Raw genomic sequence first — 27,014 nt, 5'->3', positions numbered from 1 at the left:
AAGCAATATTCTTCACTTTCAGCTACCTCCTCTCCCACAACAATCCCTCTGGGTGAGCTCTATCCCCGACCTGTGCAAAGCAGGGCCCCAAAATAATATCTGTTCACTCTAACAATTAGTTTGGCTGAAACAATCCTGCAACAAGTTACAACATTGTTGTGACCATCTCTGGAAAACATCAAAGACCAGCCAGATTATATTCAGTTGTCTGTCAGAGGTCTGAGATGTAATACTTCGGTAAATAAATGCTGTTTATTGGCATGCCATATAAAAGCAAATGGAATGCAACTTGCTTTCCATGACATGGACTACACAGATGTTACTTTGTACACAATCTGGAACTCGGCTCATGACTAAGTTTGAGTTACTGTTTTCATAATTCCCTCCATCTCAAAAAGAATGTATGCCTTCTCTATAGTTCCTGCCAGTGGAAAATTTTTTTTTAAAGTAGTTAAAAATGAAAATGCAGTATGCATTCTTATTTCCTAAAGAAAAACACATGTTCTGTTAACAAGAAAAACAGTCATAACAGTGAAAAGATAAAGTTTTGTCTTTAGAACTTACACTTGAAAAGTAGGTATGGTTATGACAATTTTGGGAAAAGGAGTTGTTCATTTGATTACTTAGCTACTGTGAGGTATGACAAAAACTAAGGCAAAGCAGCCTATCTCCTCTGCTTTAAAAAGGATAAATGTCATGCATTTGCCTTCCATAATCAATGACAGAAAAATTTTGTCTTCTCATCTTTTTATGTGGACTATGCTTTCACCCAAAAGGAATCTCCTGCAAACCATCCATGAATTTCTGTTACGTTCTATTTAACAGGGGACAGGCGATATGATATGACAGGATATAACTATTATCATTTTCATATACACAAAACCACCTTTTTTCAACAAAACAGTTATGTCAATTTTTAAAGCAAGCAGTTAGAGAAATAGTATGGCATCTGGGAAAAAAGGTACCTTCTGGGGAAACAGAATCTCCATTCACATGCACTGGTGCCTAAAAATGAAACAAACCAAACCAAGGTATCAGTATTTAGTTAAGGTTTTACAGGTAGCACCCAAACTCCAAGTTATTTTACTCCTCAAGGCAAGAGGTATTAACAAAAACAGAACTTTCTCTTGCTCCCACAGGACAATATTCCACCTTACAGATTTCTCACCCCCACTCTACAAATTTCTCTGTTGCTCATAAACGACAAAACAAGCACACGAATAATTAGTGACAGATTAACGCCTTACCTAATGTAAATGGGATTTTCCCACTCTATCATCTTTGAGGATAACAGGACTTGTTTTTTACATACAAAAGGGTAAAAATGCCTTTCCATATTCCACTGTAAGATATGCATGTGAATATACACACACATGCACAAAATTTGCATTACATATATGAAAACAATTTAAAATAAATATGTGATGATACTCTTTTACAATCACACTTTGCAAGAGCACGATTCAGTTCTGCGGAAAAGCGACAATTTCTTTTAAAATTTAGGTCTGACATTTCAAAGCTGGATATGCCATTATTCAATCGCAGTATTACACAGCATGTCTTGTTCTGTAACATTAAGGACAAAATTAAAGCCAGTTTTAACACTGTCTGGAAGCAACCTGCCTCGTGATGAGGATGCAGCCATCCTCCACTGCCCTTCCTTAGCACAGCGCAGCACTTGGACTGAGCTGCACTGATGTAACATTCCCTGAGCAGGCACAAGGCTCTACACACTGAGGAGCGGATTGAAGCCTACGAGGAGGGAAGGGAGGAGGATTCTTCTTCCCACTTCAGGCAGGAAGGGGGGATTATGTGACTGGTCTGAAAGGATGTACCAGTAAGACAAATGTAACCCAGGTCTTCCAGGTCATACCAACAGACTATCGCCTCTCTTTCCAGTAAAACCCAAGCTTTACCTCATAAGGCAGGGAGAACCAGTGGTCACCACGTATAAGCAGATGCCTGCCACTTCTCAAAAGTGCTCAATTGTTCTAATTGCTCAAAAGGTTTGATCCCCCAGGATCAGATCAAAACCTCATCCCACTGAACAAGGATTCTCTTCACTACACAAGACTTTCAACTGGAACACCATTTAAAAACCAAATAAATTAATAAAAACCAAACTCCAGAGTAAAAAACCCACCAATCTTTTGTTTCACAACTGAAAAATGTACAGAAAATTCTGCTTCTAGTAAGTCCCAAATGGAAATGTCCACACAGAAAGCATGTAGGGAGAAAGGCAATTAAAAGACTTTCCTGCTTAGTTCTGAATTATTCAAAACACACTAGTAAACATACAGATTCAAATTTGTTTGGAGATTTTTTTAAATTATCAGGAAAAGTCAAATATTTTCCCCTGTAAAACACTGTTCTGCATTTTATCAAAAGAGACATCATCTAGCAAAGCTTTCCTAGCTCACTTTCCAATATTATAAGGGAAGAATTATGTGATATGTCTGAGAAACACTGCCCTACTAACTATATATAGATTGTCTTGGAGATTTTCCAACTTGCAAAGTCCTCAGCAGCTTCTTCAGAGAGCAAGCAGTTCTTAGGATTAATGTTAAACAAAGGTTTGGCGGTCCTGGTCAGTTTTACAGATGGCAACACTTAAAAGCCTCAAATAAACAGTATATCTTAGCACTAACAGGTTCATCTACAAAGCTCTATTCCCCCTGAGTTTAGTTTTCAACATATACTGACAGTGAAGCTGAGAAGGAGATGAAACAAATTTCAGAGGCTAGAGAACACTAGAAATTTTCACCGCGTAGTGTTAAAATTCAACTAGGTTTGTTGTTGCAGGGGTCTGGTGCATTTTTGGCTGGTTCAAGTGAACAGTACATGTGCTTATATGCACAGATTATCTTCCAAATCTTTGGAATTGACTGAACATGGCAACTTCACCTGTTGTGGAATCATTCCTAGTTGGCCACCAATACAGATGACAGTACACATGCCGGGAACTAACTCAATGGAGTGGAAATTCTCCAACGCAGACAAGCATTTTAACCCCCATCAGTAAAATACTGAAAGGTCAAACAATTCAGAAATCAACTGTACGAACTTGGGAATTATCCAATCAAAATCTATATGAAATTCTGATTAGTGCACAATTTGGTAAACATTTGATAAGGATCTGAATGGTTTCCATTTGATTTTTAGTTATAGTTCTCCGGCTTGCCATGAAAACAGTTCCATAACAATACTGAGTGTTGCCTTTGGGGTTTTGGTGTCTTCTTTCAGGTTTTGTTTGTTTTGGGGGTTTTTTGAGAACATATATCTGATTTAAGGCAATTATCACCCACTCAAAATGCCACAATTGGAGTCTGACCCTGGAAACAGAATTGTAGGTAACCAGCTCTCACTGAACAAATAGCTCAGATGTTTTGCAGTAGCTAAAATATGTTTCTCACTGTACTTGCATACAAAATCTCTTCCTCAGCTTTCATATTTTGTTTTCATCCAGGAGTTAATAGACGGATATAAATCAGAAGGAAATGTATCTGCTTTTAGTTTATATAAAAAACTCAACAAAAAACACAAACACCCCTGCAGACAGACACAGGCAGTTTTCACTTAAAAATCACCACAGCCATTAAAATTCTGCAGCCAACACTCACGTAGTTTCACTTCAGTGTGAAAGAGATGAATGTCTGACAACCAAAGCATGCAGTATAGTGTACTAGACAAAAAGATACCTGCTTAAAATGTGCAAGTCAACCTCCCAGCTTATATTTAGAGTTCAACTGTTCACTATTCCTATTTCAAGGTCATTTAAATTTTTTTAGTTAGCGTTATTTTTAGTTATCGTAGATTGGCAATTGCATGCAGCATGAACAGTATTTAATAGAGTATTGCATATTTTCCCAGTCTGGAAAGTGCCAAGAGACAGCACCCATCAAAGACATAATTAAAGACTTAGACTGAACTGAAACAGAATCATGCAATGGAGTATGTGGAGACAACTTTGCAAAAACATTATCACTTAAAGAAAAAAATGTGAGGTACAAAAAAGCCAGGAAATGATACTATTTGATAAGAAGGCAAGCTTTCATAATAAAAAAAGCATTAAAGTTTGATACAAGGTGCCTGTTTTATGAACTGGTTTTATTAACGTCCTCCCCTCAAAACAAGAAAAAATTTGATTTGTTATTAAGAGACCAAGTAAGGCATACTGATGATTTAATAATTATTTACCCTACGTGCTTCAAAATACAAAGAGCACAGAACGCAAAAGGAAATATTCCTTTGCAGGTGTGTCACCATTCAAATATGTCGAGACTTGAAGTTTTGGTTGCATTTGAAGACTCACTAAAAGTTATTGCAAATTTGAAAGTACAGAGGAGGTAAATATTTGCCTGTGACTGACATGTCTAAAACCATACCTGAATTCCAAAATGTGTTTTTCTTTCATTTAAAACTTACAGTCCCATTAATCAGCATTCACAAAATGCAACGATAAAGGTACTTTTAAAGAAATGCCGAAAGCAGGAGACCTCTGTAAGAAAAAGTTTGGTTTGATACTTCTTTATGACTTAAACCAACTTTTCTTTACAACTGACAGTCTTATTTGCTGGTGACAAAACAGCACCCAGGACAACACATTCTTCCTAGAAATGCTGTTGGAATGTTAACTGCACAGACAGTGGATGGCGTGTCCTTTGACACCTGAACTTGCATAATTACTGTGACTATTGAGGCAAAACACTGGGTGCCCTGGCAACCGTGCACATGTGCAAAATACCTGCTGCACTCATGTGGTCACGAGCACAGGCTCAGTCACAGCACATGTTAAAAAAGAAAAAGTAATACTTGGGGGCACTTTTCTCCATGTAATTTCTGGTAACTTTGCTTAATTTCTGCCATCCAAACTAGCATATTTTGAAATGGAAAAAATTCTCCTCCACTAACATTTGCACATGAAAGCATCAGACCTGCAGGACATTTTTCTTGCCTGAACAAGAAACCAGCATGTTTTAATTTTATGTTAATTTTCAGAATATGACAGGCAATCTTTAAGAAACATTCAAAAAAGCATCCCACTCTCTTACAGTATTGCATTTAATTATACCAGCAGACAAACAAAGGGTCTGCTTAGTGATTAGGGACTATAGTCAGCTAGTCAATGACTTCTAACACTGAGTTGTAACTCATGGCAACAGGGAGACAGAGAAGACAGCAGACTAGATACAAATAGCAGTCCATCTTGCTATTCAGGATCAGAAGAAACAGAACTGCGGAGGGATGAAAAAAAATAAAAAAACAAAACCAAAAAAACCCCACCAGAACAGTAATGAACCTGCTAGAAAGCACAATTGGATCACTGCAATGATAGTTTTCTATAGCAAAGCTTACTCTTCCCCCACAGCCTTTGTGCTCCTGCTTTTACTTTATGCCTTAATTTTTTGCTTAAGGACCATTTCAGTTTAGCTACTTTCTTTCAATTCTGGAGCTCTGAATCTTCTTTTCCTATTAATTGTTAAAAAAAAAAGGGGAGGGTGGAGGGGAGTAAAAACCCTTACCGACTGAACAATTGACCGGGCATCCTCCTCACTGCAACAAAATGGGCTGCCACTCACCAGAACATTTGTGCTGAAAAATTAAATTAAAAACATGCTTTATCAATCAGTGGGAAAAAGCCACACACAATTAAGTACCTATGGAAAAAAAAAAACACCTTCACATAGAGAGCTGTGTATCTGCAAGAAATGAGGAAGTTAAAAACACTAAGCAACCAGTAAGGCTCAAAGGAACAGGCATGTGGAAGAGTTCGTTGTTCCTTTGGGTTTGAGGGGGTTTTTAGGCTCTATGTTCTACATTAGTGCAAGCAGTACTCACACTCAGTGCTTCTGGCTGCTAACTTGGGTACAGTTCAGAGGACCACAGTGAAGAAACCAAATCCCCCCAAAAAGTCAGCACAGATAAGCTGGCACTTCCTGAGGCAGTTGAAGAACACCTAGATGGCCAGCACAGATGGTGTGAATACCCCCCATCTCTTATGCCTTGAAGGATGAACAGATTCTGTGGCAGGTCACAGAAGTAACAGCAGGTTACTTCAGTAACCTATCTGCAGTATCTAACAGGAAGGAAAAGCAGGCGAAAATTCTACTCTTACATAAAGGAGGAGATACCTATAGTACTTCCAGACAGCAGACAAACTCTGGGGCTAAATCCCTTGAAGAAATGTTTCCCTATGAATCTGTATCCTTTCACACAGAAAGTGAGTTTGGTCATGAGTTTTTAATGCCCTACAGAGTAAACTGCAAGAACTTCAATTACTCAAAGTAAGACTGCTATTTTAATTTTATTTTTTTTAATTTTATCAACATGAAGCTCAAAGTGCCTCTTAAATGATAAAGACCAAAATTTGAATATTATCCTACAGTATTCTTGCCATGCAAAAGTAAAATTAACAACCTGTCCAACTGCTAAGGTGTTGGGCAATTGCTGGACAATCAGTTCCAAGAAAGAGAAAGTCACATTTCCCCAAAGCAGAAGACAACAATAACTACCTGAGAACAGCTCTTCCCACAGCCTTTGCCCTCTGGTTTAGCCAATGACAATCTACAGTCCTTGGAAAGCACCAGCCCTGCTATTCAGGGCCTCTAGTGCCAGAACTGCCAATGCAAACCAGTCCAGAGAGTTTAATAAAGTCCATTTTAATTCAGACCAGGCCAAAGACTAGTAAAGAACAATAGTTTGGTTCTCTCACTCCAGAGAGCAACTAAAAAATATGGAATGCTAAGCTGCCAAAGAATTTTGCAACAGAGCAGTGCAACAGTGAAGGATAGAATAAACAGTGACAAGAGGACTGGTATAGGATACCAAGATTCTCCCCAAACGATCTCGAACACTCTAGGGCCATTCCTCGAAAGCCAAAGTAATCTATGCCACTTTTATGTAATGCCACTTACCAGTAAATCATCATCATACAAGGTGCAATTAATCAGTCATGCTCTATTATCAATTAATTATCAATCAAACCCATGAGTATTCCTGTTATCTCAAACAAAAAAAAAAAATTAAGCAGTTCATGGACAGCAGCAACATGTTGAATAGCACCAGTACCAGCACAACACAAAGAGCAAGAGACACGACTGGATACTTACCAATTAATAGTACCTCCATCAGCTTTTTTATGAAGCAAAGCTTTCCAGTGTTCATGGGTGGATTTAATAATTTCAACAGCAAAATCCTAGTTTACATGAAGGAAAGTTTTATGAATTAAACTGTTAGTTAACACAAAAAAAAGCCACAGAACTAGTTTATTACAATATACTATTTCATGTGGTATTTTAAGGGGCCTCCTTTGAGGCCTCATTAAATTTCTGGAGAATATAACATCCTTTCTATGAAAAGAAACAAACTTCACTATCTTTCAAATATACTGGCTACACATTCAGAAGTTCCCTCAGTCCTCAGCCAGAAAATATGAATGGTGTATGAAAGAAATGAAATCAGCACTAGATGCTAAGCAGACCCCTACTGCTGCAGAAAGCTGTACAAGGTCCTAAATGGGACAAAGTGTGTGAGCTATGACTCTGCTGCTACATGTGAGCATCAGGGTCAGAATTAGGGTTTCCCCTCCAGTAACAAAATTTGCATTTACTTCATTAATTGCCCAATCGTATACTGAAGCATTTGCAAGAACGTAACGTCAGCTGCTTAATAGTTTCTGTTTGTTTGAAACAAGACTAAGCTTAAAAAAAAATAAAGTAAAAAAAGCCCTCAGTATCCAGATGATGATAGCTAGACTGGCTTGCAAAAAAGCTGCCAACAGAACATTCACATTTCCTAACAAGGAGTGACTTGGAAAAGTGCCACTGGAACACTGTGAACTTCACCAGTGCTGCTGGAGCACAGCCACAGCCGCCTGGCCACACCCTGGGTCTCTAGAAATGCTTGAGAATTATTCAAGTGCTCCAAACCAGCTATCTCAGAGCATTTAGTGCCTCCAGGCTGAACTCCAATGGCCTGACAGGGGATACGCCGTTCAACTGTGGCTACAGGGCCACACTCTGCTTTACAGCACAGAAAATCTCTAAGAGCTGTTCTGGGAGAACAGAGGAGAGGTCAGGTTATCAAACCTTACAACTCCACACTTGATTGATTCTAAAGACAGTTTTAGTGCAGAAGGGAGTCAGGGCATCTCTTTAACCAGCCAAAACATGTAAAGTTGCCTGTGCTAGTTAGAAGACATTATATAACTTAGATAGCACCCTGCAAGGTGAACTAGCTGACACATGGACATCATTCATTAGAAACCTGTGATTCTTTGCCAAGAATAATCTACAGAGTGTGTAATATACAAGTTGCAAAGCAATTTTACTGAAATCACATCCAATTTCCTCTGGAAAAATCCAGGTATTTTCTTCAACAAAGTCTACTCCTGGGTCCATTCCTCTTTCAAACACCAGCCATTTTAACTGTAGGTAGTTTAAAAAGCCATTCATATTTTCTAAAAAAAAAAAGGGGGGAAATATTTTTTCAGCCTTCAAGCCAAACAGTTCAAATGTTTTTACACAGAATTACCAGGAAAAAGTATATCTTGAGAAAATACCTAATATGAAAAAATCTGCAACCCATTGTCTGCATAGCCTTAATAAAAGTCAGAAATATTATCAAACAGGACTGAAAAAACACCTGAAAAGACAATCTGTTCATTACTCTGACAGAATGAAAAATGCCTTGAAAAACACCTACAAACACACAGATGTGTGTGTAAGTCTCATCAGCATTAGGACTGAATATTTTTTGTAGACTTCCTTTAGTAACCTATGCATTTTCCCTGAATAAAATGGACAGCAGCAAATATTATTTAATCGTAGCCTAATAAATTGTATTCAGAAGTCCCTCATATCAAAATTCTTTTCATTAAACCTCTTCCTTCACAATTCCAAAAATTCTAGGAGGTATTATAGAGGCCACATGAGAGAATGATGCATCTTTGATTTTGCATTATCTTTACCTTGTCTTTAAATTCTCCATTAAAAGCAAAATGATTTTCTGGTTTATCATCAGGGACTTTATATAATCGGAACCAGTCAACTGTAGCCTCAAGGTAACCTGGTTTGTGCTTCTTGACATCATCAATATCTGTAGGTTGAAAAGAAAAAAAAAAAAAAAGACTGGATCATTTTTAATCATTTTTAATCATAGGTTTTGTAACATTCATTTTTTAAAATTTCCTAGAGGATCTGCAAGCAATTTGATTGCACTGAGCACTTTCAAAGTCATTGGGGAACTTCACTTTATTACACTTGCTGCCCAGAGTTGAATATCTTACAATTTCACAGCCACACTAAGCAGGTAAACCAGTTGCCTCCTGACATTCGTTAATTAAGACTCAAAGGGACAATGAATAAAAGGAAGATATTTGTGACAGGAGAAGAAGAAAATTCCATATTTATAGACTTTCATCTTAGTAGGTATCTCTTGCAATACTTACATTATTCACTGAGGTAATTTTTTTCCCCAGCAACTGCAAGGGCTACAAGCATTTTTTGATAATGAAAGAATAGCTAGTAAAAACAATTTCAACACATGGATTTTTAAACTAGCACCTCAAAACAAAATATAGGCATGACTTCTCAAAGTTGTATTAAAGGCATCCCTTTGCTCTTCTGAATTTATGACTTCCAAATTCAGCCCCTTCAATAAAAGACAGATATGTGCCAGGAGCACTAAACACTAACTTTACTGATAATGCCTTGGTATCTGCATATGATAAGCACATCACAATGATAAGCAAGTCTACCTCTACCTCTATAATCCCAATGTGCAAACAGGACACAAAGGGGAACGTATGCCATTTGTAGGACACCCTTGTGAGGCAGAGATGAACACTGCCACAGTGTGTACACTGAGATTAAACACTCACATAGTAATTCTGCTTGAAGACTACACTGCTGTATCAAAATGCAGCTCATGATCTTAAATGCTTACTTGCAATGGGGTGGTCCTATTAACCCATGGGCAAATTAATTCCCTGTCAATATGTTTACGCGGTAAAGCCTTCAATACTTTTCTAATTGATTTTTATACAATAAAGGATTTTGTCCTTTCCAGAAACCAAATACTCTGTATCTGGTGTAATCTTTCTATTTCCCTTTTACAGTCACTTCTGAGGGAAATGGGAGCTGACTTTATTGCTGTAGTCTTCCAGTTATTTCATAACTTTGCTCTGCTCAGGCCACCTTCCATAGTGTTACTCTCCTTCTCTACCGTTTTGCAAGTCACTCACTCGTGTCTCCCTTCCCTATTCCCTCTTGCTCTCTCTCAATACTGCTTGGCTACTTCATTCTCTTCTCCCATAGATATGCCTCATTTAATGACATATGCTGATTAGCAGTGATTCCTGATAAGATACTCTTCTGTCTACCCAGTCCTAAAAACCAGATTTTCAGAGTTGTTTAGTCCATGGAATTGACACCTATTTACGTGCTTTCCATCTTGAAGTGCCTAAATGTCTTTTCAAAATTTCATCGTGAACCTGAACAAAGACATTAAAGTATTTCTAAAGAGAGTAGTAAGAGATGAGGAAAGGTCTTGTGCTACAGGCCATTCAATTCTCAGTAGACCACCATAAGAGATGACATGTGGACTGAACTGCCAGGCCAAACCTCTGTGCAAAGATATGCTGAGTATTCATAAGCATCTGACAGATGCCACTCCCAAATTCCACTGCATTACACACTACGCAGAGAATAAAGCATAAAACCTTGAAGAACCCCATGTAAATTTTTGCTTTTGCACACACTCAATAGGGCTACGTGTTTACGGACTTGGAGTAAAACACATCTTGAACTTGGCTGCCAGCCATCTGTCTATAGGAGATTAGGGAGTTGCATTGGCAGAATCCCAGAAAAAAACAAGGGCACGTAAGGCTGTGCTAGAGGCAGGTCTTCTAGCTGGAATACGTGTATAAGAGCACAAGAGGCATTTCACTAGGATGGGTGGGCAAGACCAACCAGAAGGAATGATTTAGAAAAGGGTGGGATCTTAGTTGGAGCCAGAATGCTCCATTTGGTCACTAAAAAAACTGCAGCTTCAAATCGCTTTCAGGGCTCCAGTGCATCTTCCTGTTCCCACCAAGCAAAAGAATATCCCTCCTCCAACTTGAACCCTTGTCATCTCCTCCTCTTTTGAGGTCTGAATTCACAATTTATAGCATTTGTTGAAAAGACAGTATCTCCTCAAGTCTGTAAAGCAAACCAGGCTGCTGCAGCAATGTCCTTGGCTCCCAGCAGTGGACAAACTCCAGATCTCTGTCTCCAGACACTACTTAAATTCGAGCATGCTTTCTCACACTGCTGCTCCTTTTTTCTGGTTCCTGTTCCAGCAAATCTCTCTCCTAACTCTGCTTCTCCATTCCCCCTACTTGGTTATTTGCTTCCCATTCCCATAAAAACTGTTCATCAAAAATGCTTTACTGTCTACTAACTGACACTTGGTCCTTCTCAACTGTTGTCCCTTATTTGTAAGTTTTATTTAAATTTCTTTAAATGACTTAAAGATTAGGATAGGCTTTGGGACAGACTTTACTTCCTTATGATAGGGATGACCATCTTCATGGATAGAATTATCTCCCTGAATTTCACGCTCTCTCTTACCAGAAAATACCTTGCCTAGGTAAAATGACTAAACAGAATCAGGCTACAGCTTTATATGGCTGCTGAATACTCTGTCTTCGAGGACTTAAGAAGACAAGCATTGGCTGCTTTTATTTCCTTGGTTCCTGGCAAGTTATTCTCTTTCATCCCTGTGCTTCACTTCACTTCTCTATACTATAAAGGACAGCTACTGAGCATTAAATGAAGCTTAAATGCTTGAGGAAAAAAAAAAAAAGACCCAAAACATCTGTATTATAGTGGGAGTTGGTGGCAAGAATAAAGTGCAACAATGCAATAAAACAAACAAACAAAAAACCTGAACCTGTTGCTGTGGAGTCAGCACATAGTAGAAAATATAAGGAAAACAGCAGCTCTTGCATCACTAAACAGCCACCTGATCAGTTCATTAAAAGTCACCACAGAAAAACTTTAAAGACAGCTCATCTTCCACTCTGAAATCCAAACAGCCTCCTTGGGACATCAGGGGGAAAAGGAGAAAAACATACTCAGAAAACAGAAGAGCAAGCAAAGAAAGGTGAAAGAAAAGATCACAATAAGCAGTACCATGATTTACCACACTAATATCTATAGAAGATAGCTGCAAACTAGTTTAATTGAAAAAAACAAAAACAACTTAGATGTCGTTTCTACAGCAAACACTGTTAAGACACTTTTTTCTGACCCTGACTGCTTACCTTCCCTCAGAGCTATATACTTACACTGATGTCAAAACGGGCTAGGCAGGTTTGGGAGTAGCAAGCATGTACATGGCCCATGAAACTATGGTAGTTCATCTCTGCAAGCAAGCCCTGCTCAAAATGACAGAGTAGAAAGGCCAGGCTGCCACAGGTACCAGCCAGCAGGTACTCACTGGGCTCTGGGTGGTTATTTCTTTATACTGTCTACATAAAACCACAGGTCTCGTTTTTCTGGGCACCAAAGTTAAGCACCAAGGGTTAAAAAGAGATGGCTAATCACATTGAGGGTTGCAGTATAGTCTCAATAAGGAAAATCTCTAGAGGCTGGCACAAAGAACTGCTGCTAGCTGTCTGTCAAGGGAGTGAGCCAATGTGAACACAGATCCCACTTCTATCTGGCTTTACAAAAGAGAACAACAAAAGCATTTGTACAAAACTACCATTTTTAGTACAACAGATGCTGCTTCTTGCAAGCAAAGCTAAAGCAACATGCTTGCAGCAAGCTTTCTAAACAAGGTCTGTGGGAAGAGAGGACATATGTTTTTAATAACATCTTATAAACATTTACAGGAAGCAGCAGCTACATTCCATATAAAGGCATTTGGTGTATTTTGAGCAGGGGGTAGGAGAGGAGCCTTGGTACATATAATTAATTTCTTTATACTGAGTGCTTACACAAATCCACAACAAAGGTTTTATGGGCCTCTGCTGCTTCTCTGCATATAAATACACTCATATGCAAGGAAGGGTCTGTAACAATATATACAATATACTTTGGTTTTGCCATTTAGGGTTTGATTGCTTAACCCTATCTTGAGACGCACTTTATAAAAGCAGCATGGCAACATCACGGCTAGGCTTCACGACAGCACACTTAACTACACCAGTGCCAGCAAAAGGCAGAGCAACAAAGTCACCAGACATCAGCAACAGCTGCTGAATACATCCAGGCACCTTTCCAGTGAATAATAGCAAAAAATGGCTGCTAAGATTCCAGGCTGGTAAAACATCTCCCAAATGCCACCCAGCACACATGACTAGTCCAATTTGCAGAAGGAAGGAGAGCTGACCTTTTGAGAGTCAGACTCTTCATAAGCTGCTTCAAACACAATTCCTGCTTCAGCTGCCAGTGACTTTTAAAACCTCTTGGCCAACGTGAAGAGGCACATACATTTAGACCAAATCACAGCACAAAAACATCACTCCTCCTTCATGGCCTCAACCTAGTAAAGTACATCAGATATGCATGTAAACTCCAATATATTAAGTTCAATCCAAATTATGAGGTAAGCAGACAAGCAGCCTTTCTACTCCTGGCTACTATTTCACTGAAAAAAAAAAAAAACCAAACAAAAACCCAACCAAAATGCAACAACAACAAAAATAATAATAATAATAAGAAAATCAACCAGGCCTATTACATCACCAAAATTTAGTGTTTCAGTCTGCAAGGAGCTTTAGGTCCTTTCTTAGAGTTGCTTGGTCTAAAGTTACTTTGCTGGTCCACTAATGGCCATCTGCCTAGCAACGCCTGAGCACAAAGACAATAGCCAATAAATAAATCTGAAGATGTCTAGTTTTACTCTAAAAGAAACTTTCACACACAATTACCTGCATCTGACATACAGCTTATATTTGGTGTGAGATTGTCCCCACTTCCACCAGAATTAAGTGCTATTATTTCAAAGAGATTGCCTTCCAAAGTCAGTCCAAAACGACACTAAGCCCTTGCTATTCCCACTGATGACATAGTTCCCACTTGAATAGGTGCTAAGCATTGCTAATCATTCCTGGGTATTGTCACTGTAAATTAGAGTTTCTCATTGCTCTGTGTGAAAGAGAGAGTTCTAGGCAGGGTCTTCAATTTAAACCAGTATTTATCAATAAATGCCTGCAGGACACAGTACAGCGGAGTGCTATGAATGAACAATGAGAACCACTCAGAAGTTGGGACTGCTCAGTTCTAAGTTCTGTGAAGTCTCAGAAAAATCAGTGGCACTCATGAGAACATTCACGATCCCAGAAGGAGAATATACAGAGTACCTGGGGTGTGCTTAAAGCGGTAAGAGGAGTTAACACACTGCGCAGGCTCAGGATGGGGCTTGCGAGTAATCACCGCTCTGGTGTCTCGGAATTATCTTTTCCAAATGTTCACTGGGGGCTGTGCACATACTGAGCTGAAAGTAAATGTGATGATTCTCAGTCCAATTGGAAATGTTTAACAAATTATACAAAAGTGACTGGACAGGACTAGAAGGCAACACTTAGCCTCATCTTCCCCAGGAGGCCACCTCTGTAACAGCAGCACGTGAACTACTGAAGAGAGACCATTTATATCAGTAGCTGCCATCCTTTTACGTTGAAATAATTAACAACTTTGGAAAGGGGGAAAAACAAGTATAAAAGGACATATTGTACTGCTGGCTCCAACAGATTTGTTTGTTTTCAGACAGGAGAATGATTGCTGTTAAACACTGCAAGCCAGTCGTGTTTTGTGAAAGCAGATGGGGGCTTTTTCCCCCCTTTTCTTTCTTTTGTAAATTCTAGGCTGTAACTCCAATCCCAAAGGGAAATCATATTAAATTGGATAAATATTTCTGCACTTCTCTGTATCTCAGGGCAGTTCTCAAAGTTTTGCACATATTCTTTGATAAGAAAGTAGGCACTCAGGAACAAACTACAGGCAATAGTTTGCCCATACTCCCCCCTTTTTTTTCTTTACAATAAGATTAAAGCTCCTACTCCCCCACTCCCAAACAAACTAAAGCTGTAACAGAATTTAAGTAAATCATTACCTGGGGGGGGTGTGGTGGTACAAAACAAAAACCAACCAACCAACAAACCAGCAGAGGACTTTAACTATCTGTTAATCCAAAATAATAAATAATACTGGAATAAACTGCCACAGTTTTGCCACAGAGACTTAGTAGACTCCTTTTAAATTCTTTCATCCATTTTTCTGACTACATTCTCTCAGAAACTGTTAAGCAAAAAATGTAAGACTTTAAACAGAACAGTGTCTAGAAATGAAGGGCCAATTACTTGTGTTTTAACTACTGACACTTATGCATTTTGCTGCACATCACAGAGTGGTTTAAATTGATACTAACATTAACAGCAAACTATTACTTACTATTTCCTTAAGCTGAACTTCTTAATCTCTATCAAAGTGGTTAAAGAGTCATAAACACTATGTAGTAATTCATCTGCCCAATGATTTAAATCAGCATCAACCCAAGAGTTTCCTTTTCCTCATCTCCTCTTCTCCCCTTCTTTCCCCACAAGTCAAGTATTCTCCATGCGAAAGCAACCTGCAAGAAAACTGAGAATGAAGGGCCAGTCCAGTGACATACTTACTTTATGTTCAGAAACCAGGATAAAGCCTCAATGGCTGAGGAACATAATTGCTTAAAAAACTACTGGACAGCCCTACTCCTACAGAAAGGCCACTCTGTGCCTTGGTGCTCCCAACCAACAAAGAACTCTGATTGTACATACCTGATGGGTATTGATTGTGTGTGGATATATATATGTATATATATACACATGGGGTTTGATCTCATAACAATCACTTTTAGACAAACCTCCTCACTTAATTCTCATGATTCTCAAACACTGCATTTGAGGAAGACAACCTCCATTTATCCAGAGAAAAGCTGTACTTTACCTGTGCTGTAAAAATTAGATCTCACCTGCTATTCACGTAGACACATTTCAGTATTTGAATTTCATTTGCATACCAGAAGAATGGTAACAGGGAATATAAGTCTGAACAGGATATTTCCCCCTGCTCACTAGGGTGAGCTGCACTAGCAGTTTACTTTGCAAATTTTCAGGCTAAAAGGGGAAACACAGTAAGCAACAAACCCTGGAAGTAACACACTTACAAGTGACAAAGTACTGGAAATATACACCCTTTTCAGAATGCAACACAATGCCTGCAAATATAACAGGCACAAACACTTTCAACAAGGAAAACAGCAGTGTGCTATATAACGCAAGTGGGTAAATATTCACTATTACACAGGAGATAAGCCTGTAATTTTAGGAGGTCACTTTCTAAGGCAGTCGTGTTTCAGAAGTCAAAAGACTTTCTGTATGACAGGTCCTCTTGAAAATCCAAGTGAACCATTTCAAAAAAGTTTACTGTGAAAGCACATATACCCTCCTTGAAGGAAGCACCTGACTTAAACAGAACAATAAAAGAAAAGTCTTGCCTTTCCACTGTGTGCCTCTTCTTGTCCTGGGTGGTCTAAACTCAGGTACCATTCTACTGTGCAAGTTGCGGACCTAACTGGCATTAAGAAAGACAAAATACTTGCCATGGATTTTATGAGCTTCTGGGTCATCCACACTGATAGCAATTATCTTCCAATCTGTCTCTCCTTCATCAACAAGAGCTAAAACACCCAAAACCTTCACTTGAACAATCTCACCAGAAGAACGAACCTGAAACAGAACACATCACAAAGATGTGGAAAACACCACAAAGAATTTCTCCTTTACCTTACAAAAAAATAGATTTACTACATTTTTGACTAGCAGCTATAGCACTATTGCAAGATAGATCTGCAAACCTAGCATACATGTATTTAACATTTCTAGCCTTTCTCCTGCTATTACTATTTGTCAACCCTCAATCCTCTAGTCAGCATTTAAATACACAAGAAGCTAGAAAATATTTCCTTCCTTTTCACACTAGTTCCTCTCCACTTTCTTGATCGTCACTCCAAACTGTAAGTCAAAAGTAGCTCAAACTCATTTTTTAACTTATTCCTGCCTCTTGACTCTCTACTTTTCTCAGCTCGGGGTTGTAATTTATCTCTTGTTATTCCTTCCTCTAGACTCCAATATACACACATAAACACAGCCCTTCCCCAGAAATAACAGCACAACTATTTTTCCATTATCTTAGGAACCTTCTCCCTACCAGAAGATACTCCCTTTGTAACTCCTTCTGGATCCCTTGAAATTCATCTTTAGGCTCCTCACCTCAAATAGTCAGTTACCACCTTCACTGAGGTCACCAATTAAATTTCCCCTTACCTAAAATATCCCAAGAAATCTCTCTTCCAAACTCATTCATTTCATAACCTCATTTTTGATACCACAGAACATTGCTCCATTCTTCACTGCCTCTAGATATGTACATTTTTCTTTCAGTGAGCTAAACCTTTTCTTTATACCTACTAATGGTGTTTTCTGCATCTCTTTTTCATCCATCCACTTTGTGACTCATAAATCTGCAACACGGTAACAGGTTCCTGTCTTCTCTAGAAGAGGATCTACTTCTGTTTGCACCCATGAGTAAACTCAAACTTACCTCCTTTGTGGGTCTGACCTTGTAATTTTAATGTGCTAAGGCTGTCATACTTCCTCATCTTTCAACAACCTGTTCACAGCTACAATACTGCTAATAGGAGGAAAAGAAATAAATCTTTTCCTTCCCCAAAAATCTTAACTCCCTCCTATCTCATACAAAACTCAACGTCCAGCCACAGAACTTCAGGACGGTGTTTTTTTATTTTCCCTTTTATCAACTACAAAGAGTTTACCAAATCCTTCTTTTTTTCCTCCTTTTTAAAAATCCACAATTTCCTTACCTATTCTCTCCTTAGACCCTCTGTTTATACTTTCATCAACCCCTAATACTGTTACCATTTTTTTTGTTTTCCATCTGACCTTCTCTTCCAGAAGTTGTTACCAAATTATTAAGTTAACCTTGATAAATTAAATTAATCTCAATAAAGACAAACCTTTGAACCTATTTCACAAACGTCAATAGGATCGTTATCCCCACAACATCCTGTAATGGTATCTGTATGGTTTGGATCTTCCCAGGTCTGCCAAAGGAAAGAGAACTATCAGTTATCAACTAAACTGTAATCATAACTTGTCTTACCACTAAATTACTAAGACTAACAAAAACACCAATAAAAACATCAGCTTTCTGAGAACAGGCTTGCTCAATGGGAGAAGAAAAAACAAACAAACAAACAAACAGCCAATGGACTGACCTTGAGTAACTTACACTCAGGACAAGTAACATGAGGATTACTGAGTACACAGAAACAGAAATATTAACTGCATCCATGACTCAGCAGATACACTTTACCCAATTGCAGTGATTAAGGCATCAGAGGATGCTGAATACGGATTTCTGTAGTTACTAATGGTTATGGGATCAAGCTAGGACATCTTACAATTACGTTTTCATTATACTCTTCAAATACCATGACACTGACACTTATTGCTTGCAAAAATATGGAGGCTTTGAGCTAACTACCCTCCTAGGCATGGATTTGTCAGAATCCAATAAGCTTTTTAAAGTTTTCAGATTTGGGTATGAAGTATTTCTTAATATTTTGAGATGTGTACCTTCCCAAGAACAGCGAACTGCTTAAGACCAAAGAAGTTTCTTCAAGGGCAAGTTTAAACCCCTGCTCTGAGCACTGTACAAGCAAGGAGTCCTAGCCAAGGTATGCTAATTTAATTACTAGACCAGTACTTGTTCTTACTCTTACTGGCAAGTAACTCATTCTATAGTTGAGAAGTTTTTCTGTTAATTAACAATTTTAAGTCCAATGAAGTTTCATTGAAAAGATTTTAGAAAGCTTCTTTTTTTTTTGAAGGAGCTATGCTGTTAGCTCCTGCTGTCCATGATCATAACTCCACCTCAAAATTGTTTATTTTTCCAAAACTCTTCCAAAGGGCTTTTTATTTAAGACTACATTATATCAGTGTTACTTTTCTGCCCAATTTCATCTCTTCACATCTAGGTTAAAAGGAAAGCTCACTAGCTGTTCTCTGGACAGCAGAGCAGCTTCTGCTATGATAGCAAATATTCTAATATATTAAAAAATAAAAATTACAATTATTTCCAGCCCTCTCCGATTTCAGGGCTCAACGTTCAGTGCTTATACAGTTAAATGTAAAGAAAATAAACTACTCTTTTCAAGCTCCATCATGTTCTTCAGTACTAATTTAAGTCCAATGGGTTATTCATAGAAATGAAAAAAGTTTAAAACTTTTCATTATGCTCAAAATTTCATGCATTAGTTGGGCTTTTCAAGGCTTGAAGCTTTGAACGCCTCCTGATCAGTAAAGTCTCACAGTTCAGAGAAAAGTTAAGAAAGGCAGTTGAGGTTTAATCTAAAAAAGAACAGCCCTTGTGTTCTTCTTAGTTAAAGATATTAAGAAATCCCAATTAAAATTTATGCTGCAGCACATGAAAATCCTAAATGAGTTTTTTAAAAAATGCCTTGTTTAAGCAGGAAAGAGCTACTTGACAAAGTGTTCTTGAATGGCAGACCATGACAGTTTAAGTCTGTCACTACAGCACAGAGACAGACTAAAGATTTGAGATTTCTTGACCATTTAACTCCTTCCTAAAACATAGCTCAGATTTACTTGCACACCCAAATTCTGATCAAAATTTATGGACACAATAAAGTTCAACATAAAAAAAATCCTAATTTACAAATGTATCCAAGAGAAGCATCCCTCTTGCAGCTGATTTGCATTCAGGCAGTATCAAAGATTTACAAGGCAATTTACACAGAAGACAGAAAACTTTCACCATTATAACAAAAATGTTACCTGTGGGAGGGCACCATAATTCCATATATAACCCTTGTGAGGAAAGATATTTGCCACATATCGAAGCTTCCCTTTCTTTATATCTTGTTTAATGGGATTCAATGGCTCCTCAGTGGCAATCTAAGCAGATCGTGAAAAAGGGGGGGGGGGGGGGGGAAAGGGGGAGAGAGAGAGAAGGAGAATGATAAAATGGAAAGCAATTCATTCCATATCGAACCAGTTAGAAAAATTCATCTGGCACGCACATGCTTGTGGTTTGAGAATTATTAAAAGTACAATAGCCTCAGTCTGAATCTCAAGGGTCATATTCAAAAAGCAGCTTATTAAGGTTTTAAATAATGCTGTAAAGTGTGCAAGAAAAAAATGAAATCTAGAAGAGAAAGTAATAAATTTATAAGGAGACTGTCATGGTCAAACATAAATACTGAAAGGAACTTAAGTCAGAAGCTCTTGCACTTTATAGTACAAGTTCAAGGCACAAGTTCTTCTGACAAACTTTGACACTCACAGAGGAAATGTTTCATGTTCTTCTTGCCCTCTGTTCCTTGCTCTCCTATTGCACACATCCCTTATTTCCAACACCTTTCAGCATACAAATGCTTTTTAGCAAGCACGAATTCTCTATAGTCACCAAATGCCAACTTAATGCAGATTTGGAACAAGTTAAGCTGGCATTAGAAGAGGGCATTCTTAGTCCCAAGGAAGCACTCTCAGAAGGACAGAAGCTGAACAGTATCATCCTCCCCAAAACCCCAACTACAAACCCACTGCCATATGAATTACCTACCACAGCTAATTCACTGTAACCATCCTTTTGACACTACATACCACAATCCAATCCATGTTAGCTTGGCTCTTGCTTATGAACACTCATCTGAATGGCAAAACATTGGTTACCAGCTGAAGTGGTTACACTGACTCAGGTGGTGCACAGCTTCCATGCATAAGCACACAGCCCTTAGTCCATATTCATTTTACATCCCTGTCATTTACCTAAATCACCTCTCTCTGGTTACAAATCCATCCCCAAGGAATTCCTCTTTTCTGAACCACAGCAGCCTGTCAATAAATAGCACATACTTATTGTGTAAGTAAACCCTCCCCAACAGCTGAGATGATGGTTCACACATTTCTGGTTTCACACTGGATTCTATTTGCTTCTGGTCACAACTTAACACTGAAGACCTTAAATGTGCCACCTGGGACACTGACAGAAGTGGAGCTTAGCAATGGAAACTGGGACAAAGAAGAGTGACTGCCAGCAGCAGACAAAAGTTTCATGAAAAGCCCCTTCAGTAAAATCAAGGGAAGAACAACAGAAACACAACAAGGTGATGAGTAGAAGATCTGTCACTGGGGATGTAACAGCAGGTAACATTCACTCTAAGGCAAGGTTTAATTTCCTACAATCTCCATTCCACGAGAGGGAATCTCAGCACAGAGATGCAGACAAGGTATTAGCAGGTATTAGCAGCTTACCACAGTCTGGACTGAAGGAGTGCCAGGACACAATGGCATGGCAAGACAACTGCCTTAATGACTGATGCAGGAAATTTCAGCTATATTAGAAGTTAAATGTTAGAGAACTACATCTAGTCTCCTCTATCAAGCCAGAAGAGTCTACACACTACAGATTTCTGAACCTACCAGGACAGTAAACTTTTCTACCCCTGACATAATGTGCCAAGAGAAGAGGAGGGAGAGTAACCTGAGCTTTAGGTAAAGAGTTCAAGTAGAACTGTCAAAGGAAAACTCCAAGAAAGAAAACTCAGCTTCCACAATAAATCATCAGTTTAAAATACAAGGTAAATATCTAAGGTAACCCTGGTTGCAGAATAACAACTGTGAAGGTAAACACAGTTCAAATAATTTTCTATAATCAGGGAAAGGAGAAAACAATTCTGAAATAACAGGCTGGGGAGGTTCTTTGGTATTATTTTCAATAATTAAAATAGTTAACAGCTCAACCACAAGCTTCCTTTAAAGCAGATGGAAAACATCCCTAAGATTAATACCAGTGTTCAGAAAGATAGGACATATCCCAGTGAGATGTGTTGTTTCACAAACACTACAGATGAAGTGCTATTTGTAAAATATCTCCCTGCAGGAGACACTTTCAATCAGTGAGGTCCCAAAGTAATTTTTTTTTTTTTTTGTCACAAGGAAATGCTTTTTTATTTGCAACTCCATTTGTCAGGATTTGGCCTAGCACCCTAGAGTGGAAATGATGAATTAAATTCTCTGAGTGGAATGCTCCATAAGCAAGAAAAAGTAAGACTAAAATGCTGGATAACATCCTGAATATCAGTACTTCCAGACTCTGCTGCAGGTATGCTGCACCCTCCAGTCAGATGGTTGAAAAGAAGACACTTTTTATAATTGCAAGGAAAGTGTCTGTATGCACCACTTCAAATCAATTTTTTAACAGAGATTTTATGTGTAAAGAGTAATCCACGTGATTAAACTCAGATTATTGAAAGTCACTTCATTGTCATAACTTCCATAAATACCTATATAATCAAGGTATTTTTCTTAATTACCTCCATTTTTGCATTAGTCCAACGAGGCACTTCTACAATCATATTATATAGGACCTAAAACAAGAAACAGTGTCAGAAATGAAAATAAATTCCTCTTGGCAATTAGTATTTTACAGTAACACAAATTCTCTCCTCTGCATTCAGCAGCAACACACATCACATTTCTCTGTTCCAGCTGCTTTTACTTGTACAATTCATTTAGTTCCACACAATGATATTCAACTTCCTTAGTTCATCCTTTCCCCACCCCACTCCTTTGAGAATACAAACAACAAAAAGTAATGGAAATACACATGATGTTTTTTATGCCCATATCGATATTACTCTTCACAAAATGTTCAGAATTTCCATGGAATGGTTTGCCACATGGCAGTGATTCAGCCTACTAGTCAAAGAGGACTGGATGTTTCTATAGAAAAGAGTTAGCTTCCCTTAAGCAGTGGAAAGGACAATGCTTCTGGTTTTTTCCCCCAAAGGATTTATTTCTTTAAGGCCCTCCTCTTTTGACTCATTAATTTTTTTTTAAAACCCATGCAAATGCAACAACCACTGATATTTCTAATTCTCAGTCAAATCTAGTTAAGTGAGGTGATACTAATCCAAAAGCGATGGCTGAGGAAGGACATGGACACAGATACCTCACATTTGTGTTAGCCTTCTTCCTAAGTGAAAGCTGTTTTGAGAAGGGGGTGTGGGAGGAATAAACCCAAAACATGTAAACTTGCATGCTTTTAGAAGAAAAATAAGTGGTCTACACCTTTCTTACTGAGGAAGTTAAAGCAGTATTTGCCAAAGAGAAAAACTCTGTGTAACTGCCATAAGATTTCTTCTTCTGAAGCTGTCAGAGGTAAGCACTACCAAGGAGTGGAGTATTAACTGAACTGGGTAACTAGACCAAACCATCAGGTAATGTCTACAACCTATTTCAGATTACTAAAATAACCCCAAAAATATCACATTGCCTGGGACATCTCTTCATAGGCAAAGAAAACTTACATTGGTATTAACAATCGCAACAGTTCAGGAAAGGCAAAGTATGTTTTTGCAGAAGTTTGTAGGAAAAAAATATAAAGTTACACCTTAAATATTTGTATTTTTGCTCCTTGCATCTTGCAGCTGCAACAAACAAATACCATTACCAGGGTCAATGTCACAGTCTGATTAAAGTAATTCCAATGGTTCTATGATCATGTCCTCCCAAACAAATCTGGAATGTGGAAAGCAAGAAAGCAAAGGAAAATCCCAACTGTCACTGAGCATTTCTATCATGAGATCACAAGCTATGCACAATCCTAACAGCAGATTCCCAACAAATTTAAATTATATTTGTCATCCATAAGTACTGTGCCCATACTGTAATCTGTGGCACCTCAGATGGAATCACTTTTCTCAACCAGGTCATGACCAAATAAAAAAAGATTTAAAAAAAAACCAAGAAGAAAGGTGCTTCAGATAAGTTTCAGTTACATAAAGTACACCTTATGTATATAAGAATAGTTGAAACAAAAGTAATCAGAACAAGGGCTCAAAAATGTCAACACTGAGGAAGGAGACAGAACAAAGCAACACACATGCACCAGCAGGTAAGAGAAGGGTTGGAAGAGTGCCCAATAATGTCTGCACATCCATCTGGGAAACATGTGGCAAACAGAAATGCTCAGCATGAAAGCCAGTGCTGACAAGAAACTCTTACGGAACTGCCAAGCAGGTCGAAGAACTGTTCTGACTGGTAGCTACAGGTAGAGAACTTACAAACTACTCCTGGAATTATATATGATGTCTTCTCCTCTACCATGATCCTGTATTTTTCTTGTTCAGATGCTGCTATACACTTTTCTGACCGTGTCAAATATAATGGCTTCAGCAACCTCTAAACTTGGTTTTGAGCTTTAATTAGTCAACAGTTAGTCCAGGTCTTCACCAAATCAACCCTCGGGGCTGGACAACAACTGGACTGAAATGAACACAATGTTGCTCTCATAAACAAACAAACAAAAAAACCAGCTCAAAGACCAGGCCCTCAAAATTTGTGGTATCAGTCAAATGCGAGTTGTCAAGAGTCTTAAATGTGACAGCCTGACAGATTAATTTGTACGCAAAAAAAATCCCTGAAATACTCTCTAATTCTAAGCTGCCACCAGCATTTACAAGAGATTAATGACTTCATATGGTGTTTACATTTAAAAATAAAAAGTTTTATTTATAGGGCAATCAAATTTTCACAGTGGTGAGACTAGATCCACTGGTGTGGAAAGAAGAGCATATATTTTGACAGATAGAGAGAAGTAGACTCCTCTGGTTTTTTAGGAGTTTTTTTCCTCCTCTTCCTATCTTGTTTCCCTCCTTGCCTAAGTATCACCCAGGAATATTTCCATCACTCTTATTTTCCCAGACCAAGCACCTACTCCTTCTAACCACTTGAATGCTGTCTCCCATCCCTTGCTGAAAACTGTTCCCGCCTCAACTGAAAACAGAAATGCAAGTGTCAGACACCACTTGTCTTCACAGATTACCATCTGCATATGTCATTCAGTGGTTAGTTTTGGCTGAGGAATGCATCTGGTAACTGATATTTTTATCTTTATTTTAAATCAGTAAAACAAAAAATTCCACCCCACAAAACCCCCAAGTAAGCACTTCTACCCCCTCAAGCAATGGTGAGACTGCTTCAATAGCCCATTTGACACACCTTCAAATGACAGAAAAAAGATCTCTCATCAAACAAAAACTATTGCTTGCAAAGTTTACCATTTAACTGCCTAAGTACAATAGCAGTCACCTGGCCTGCCTGAGATCATTGCTAGCTGCAGACCAGATTCAATCCCACTCTGCAAGCGCCTGATGTAGAAGGGACTCCAGGAGAGCCAACTGTACAACAGGCCAGATGGAGCAGCCTCATGCCAACTCTGCTGGCTGACAGTCTCCTCAGGACAGTATTCCTGGAGCATGCAAGAAAAAAGGAGGAAACAGTTTCCTAGATTCAGAGAAAGGGACAAAACTCATCTGCTAGGGAAAGAGCACTGACAGAGCCCAGAGGGACTTTCAACCCAGGGTATTACGTAGCTTTTTTGACTTTGGGTCAATATGAACACGAGACAGACATTTGTACTTTTGTTCTATTATACCTTGAAGAGGTGATGGGGGCCGGGGGGGTGTGGAATCTATTTGCTCAACACAGAGAAGTCAAAAGTGCATTTCCTAATTCCTAAAACTGAATAAGCAAATCAGCAGAAAATGACAACAGTAGGAACAACCAGCATGTCTAAATGATACCCTTTATTTCCTAAGAACTACACACCAAGTACATCACATGGGAACTCCCATAGGTTGTAACTGTTCGCTTTATCAGGGTGTTGTCTTTAACACTGCTTGGCAACTTACTGTATTCCATTTCAGCTGAACATCATTTTTAATGTATCATGATATAGTTTTTGCTGAGACAAGCAAAAATGTCTCTCTCTCACACAGACAACAGAAATGGGGTTTATTTTTTGAAATAAGAAAATCAGAGGAAGATAAAAAAGATACACAAAACTACTTCGGCATATTTCGAGAAAAACAAGCAAAACACAGACTGCTGTACCCAGGTAAACTGTTAATCATCATTCTCTACTCCAAGACTGATGGCCAAAAACAACTGCTAGTTCTGGCTGTACAGATTCTTACAGAAGATAGATCATTTTGATCAGAGTTTGTCATTAGAAATCTGAATATCAGAAGAGAAAAAAAACAAAAAGACCTTTCTGACACTATTTTTACAATCTGCCTTTCTGGAATGCCCTACACCCATCTCAAAAACAATTCTTCCTTACCTAACTTTCCCTTTGTTGTTCAACTATTTCCTTTCCCAGTCATTCCAAGTTCCTCAGCTCGTGTACTTGAGGAAAGGGTTTTGAATAAGCATAATTTTGCTCGAGGGTTGCAACCCTTAATGCTGAACTTTGAAGGTGCAGCTAATTTGAAGCAGAAGTGGAGCAACCTCTGTAGAGCGAGGAAAGTGATGAGGTAAAGAGATGAACAGAAACTCAGTACAATTTCATAAAATGACAAACATCACCACTTTTTAAGGCCTGATTGTGATTCACCATCACCTTGCATGACAAGGAGAAAAGATATGCTAAAGCTCACAATTATTTCAGTAGTTTTTATAGAAAAGTACTTAAAAAAATCTGAAAGCACCAGAGGCAGCTGGTCACTCTTCGTCACAGTGAAGTTCTGAGCTCAGAAGAAAGAGAGAAGAAAAGGCAGCTATCATTTCCTTTTATTTTCTGTCTGCTAATTTGCAGTCTTGCAGGGATTCTCATCAACTGAACATGGCATCATCCACCTGAGGACTAATGAGAATGAGCTGCAGTCCAGCAGCAGTGTGAACAAAGGATGATGTTTGAAAGAAAGAAAAAGAAAAAGGAAAACAAGAAGGAAAATATGGACTGTCATTAAATATACCCAGAAATAAATGGAGTGGGGTTTCTATATAAAATGAGTACCCATGTTATAAGCATTCCCAGTGTAACACTTCCTGTAAGGTATTTGCCAATGAAAACAACAAACCAGACGCCAGCAAC

The 27,014-nt window shown here is 38.5% G+C and overlaps 1 protein-coding gene across 4 annotated transcripts in view; it reads right to left on the bottom strand.

Moving 5' to 3' along the window:
- The window catches only part of PPA2 (pyrophosphatase (inorganic) 2), a 37,410-nt gene that overhangs the window by 2,850 nt on the left and 7,546 nt on the right, over positions 1 to 27,014 (bottom strand). For 2 of the 4 annotated variants that reach the window (XM_027636031.1, XM_027636032.1), the window contains 8 exons: positions 22,450 to 22,503; positions 19,910 to 20,029; positions 18,067 to 18,153; positions 16,633 to 16,759; positions 8,969 to 9,096; positions 7,110 to 7,195; positions 5,523 to 5,592; positions 966 to 1,005 (listed from right to left, as the gene is read on the bottom strand). In XM_027636031.1, coding sequence (XP_027491832.1) covers positions 966 to 1,005; positions 5,523 to 5,592; positions 7,110 to 7,195; positions 8,969 to 9,096; positions 16,633 to 16,759; positions 18,067 to 18,153; positions 19,910 to 20,029; positions 22,450 to 22,503 — 712 coding nt within the window. Of the gene's footprint in view, positions 1 to 965; positions 1,006 to 4,089; positions 4,128 to 5,521; positions 5,593 to 7,109; positions 7,196 to 8,968; positions 9,097 to 16,632; positions 16,760 to 18,066; positions 18,154 to 19,909; positions 20,030 to 22,449; positions 22,504 to 27,014 lie in introns of those variants that run through there. The other 2 variants (XM_027636033.1, XM_027636034.1) reach the window with 2 other exon arrangements.

Source organism: Corapipo altera, unplaced genomic scaffold, assembly GCF_003945725.1.
Source record: "Corapipo altera isolate COAL_440 unplaced genomic scaffold, ASM394572v1 22b, whole genome shotgun sequence".
NCBI classification, from domain to species: Eukaryota; Metazoa; Chordata; class Aves; order Passeriformes; family Pipridae; genus Corapipo; species Corapipo altera.
This window is presented reverse-complemented; position numbering and strand designations above follow the sequence as displayed.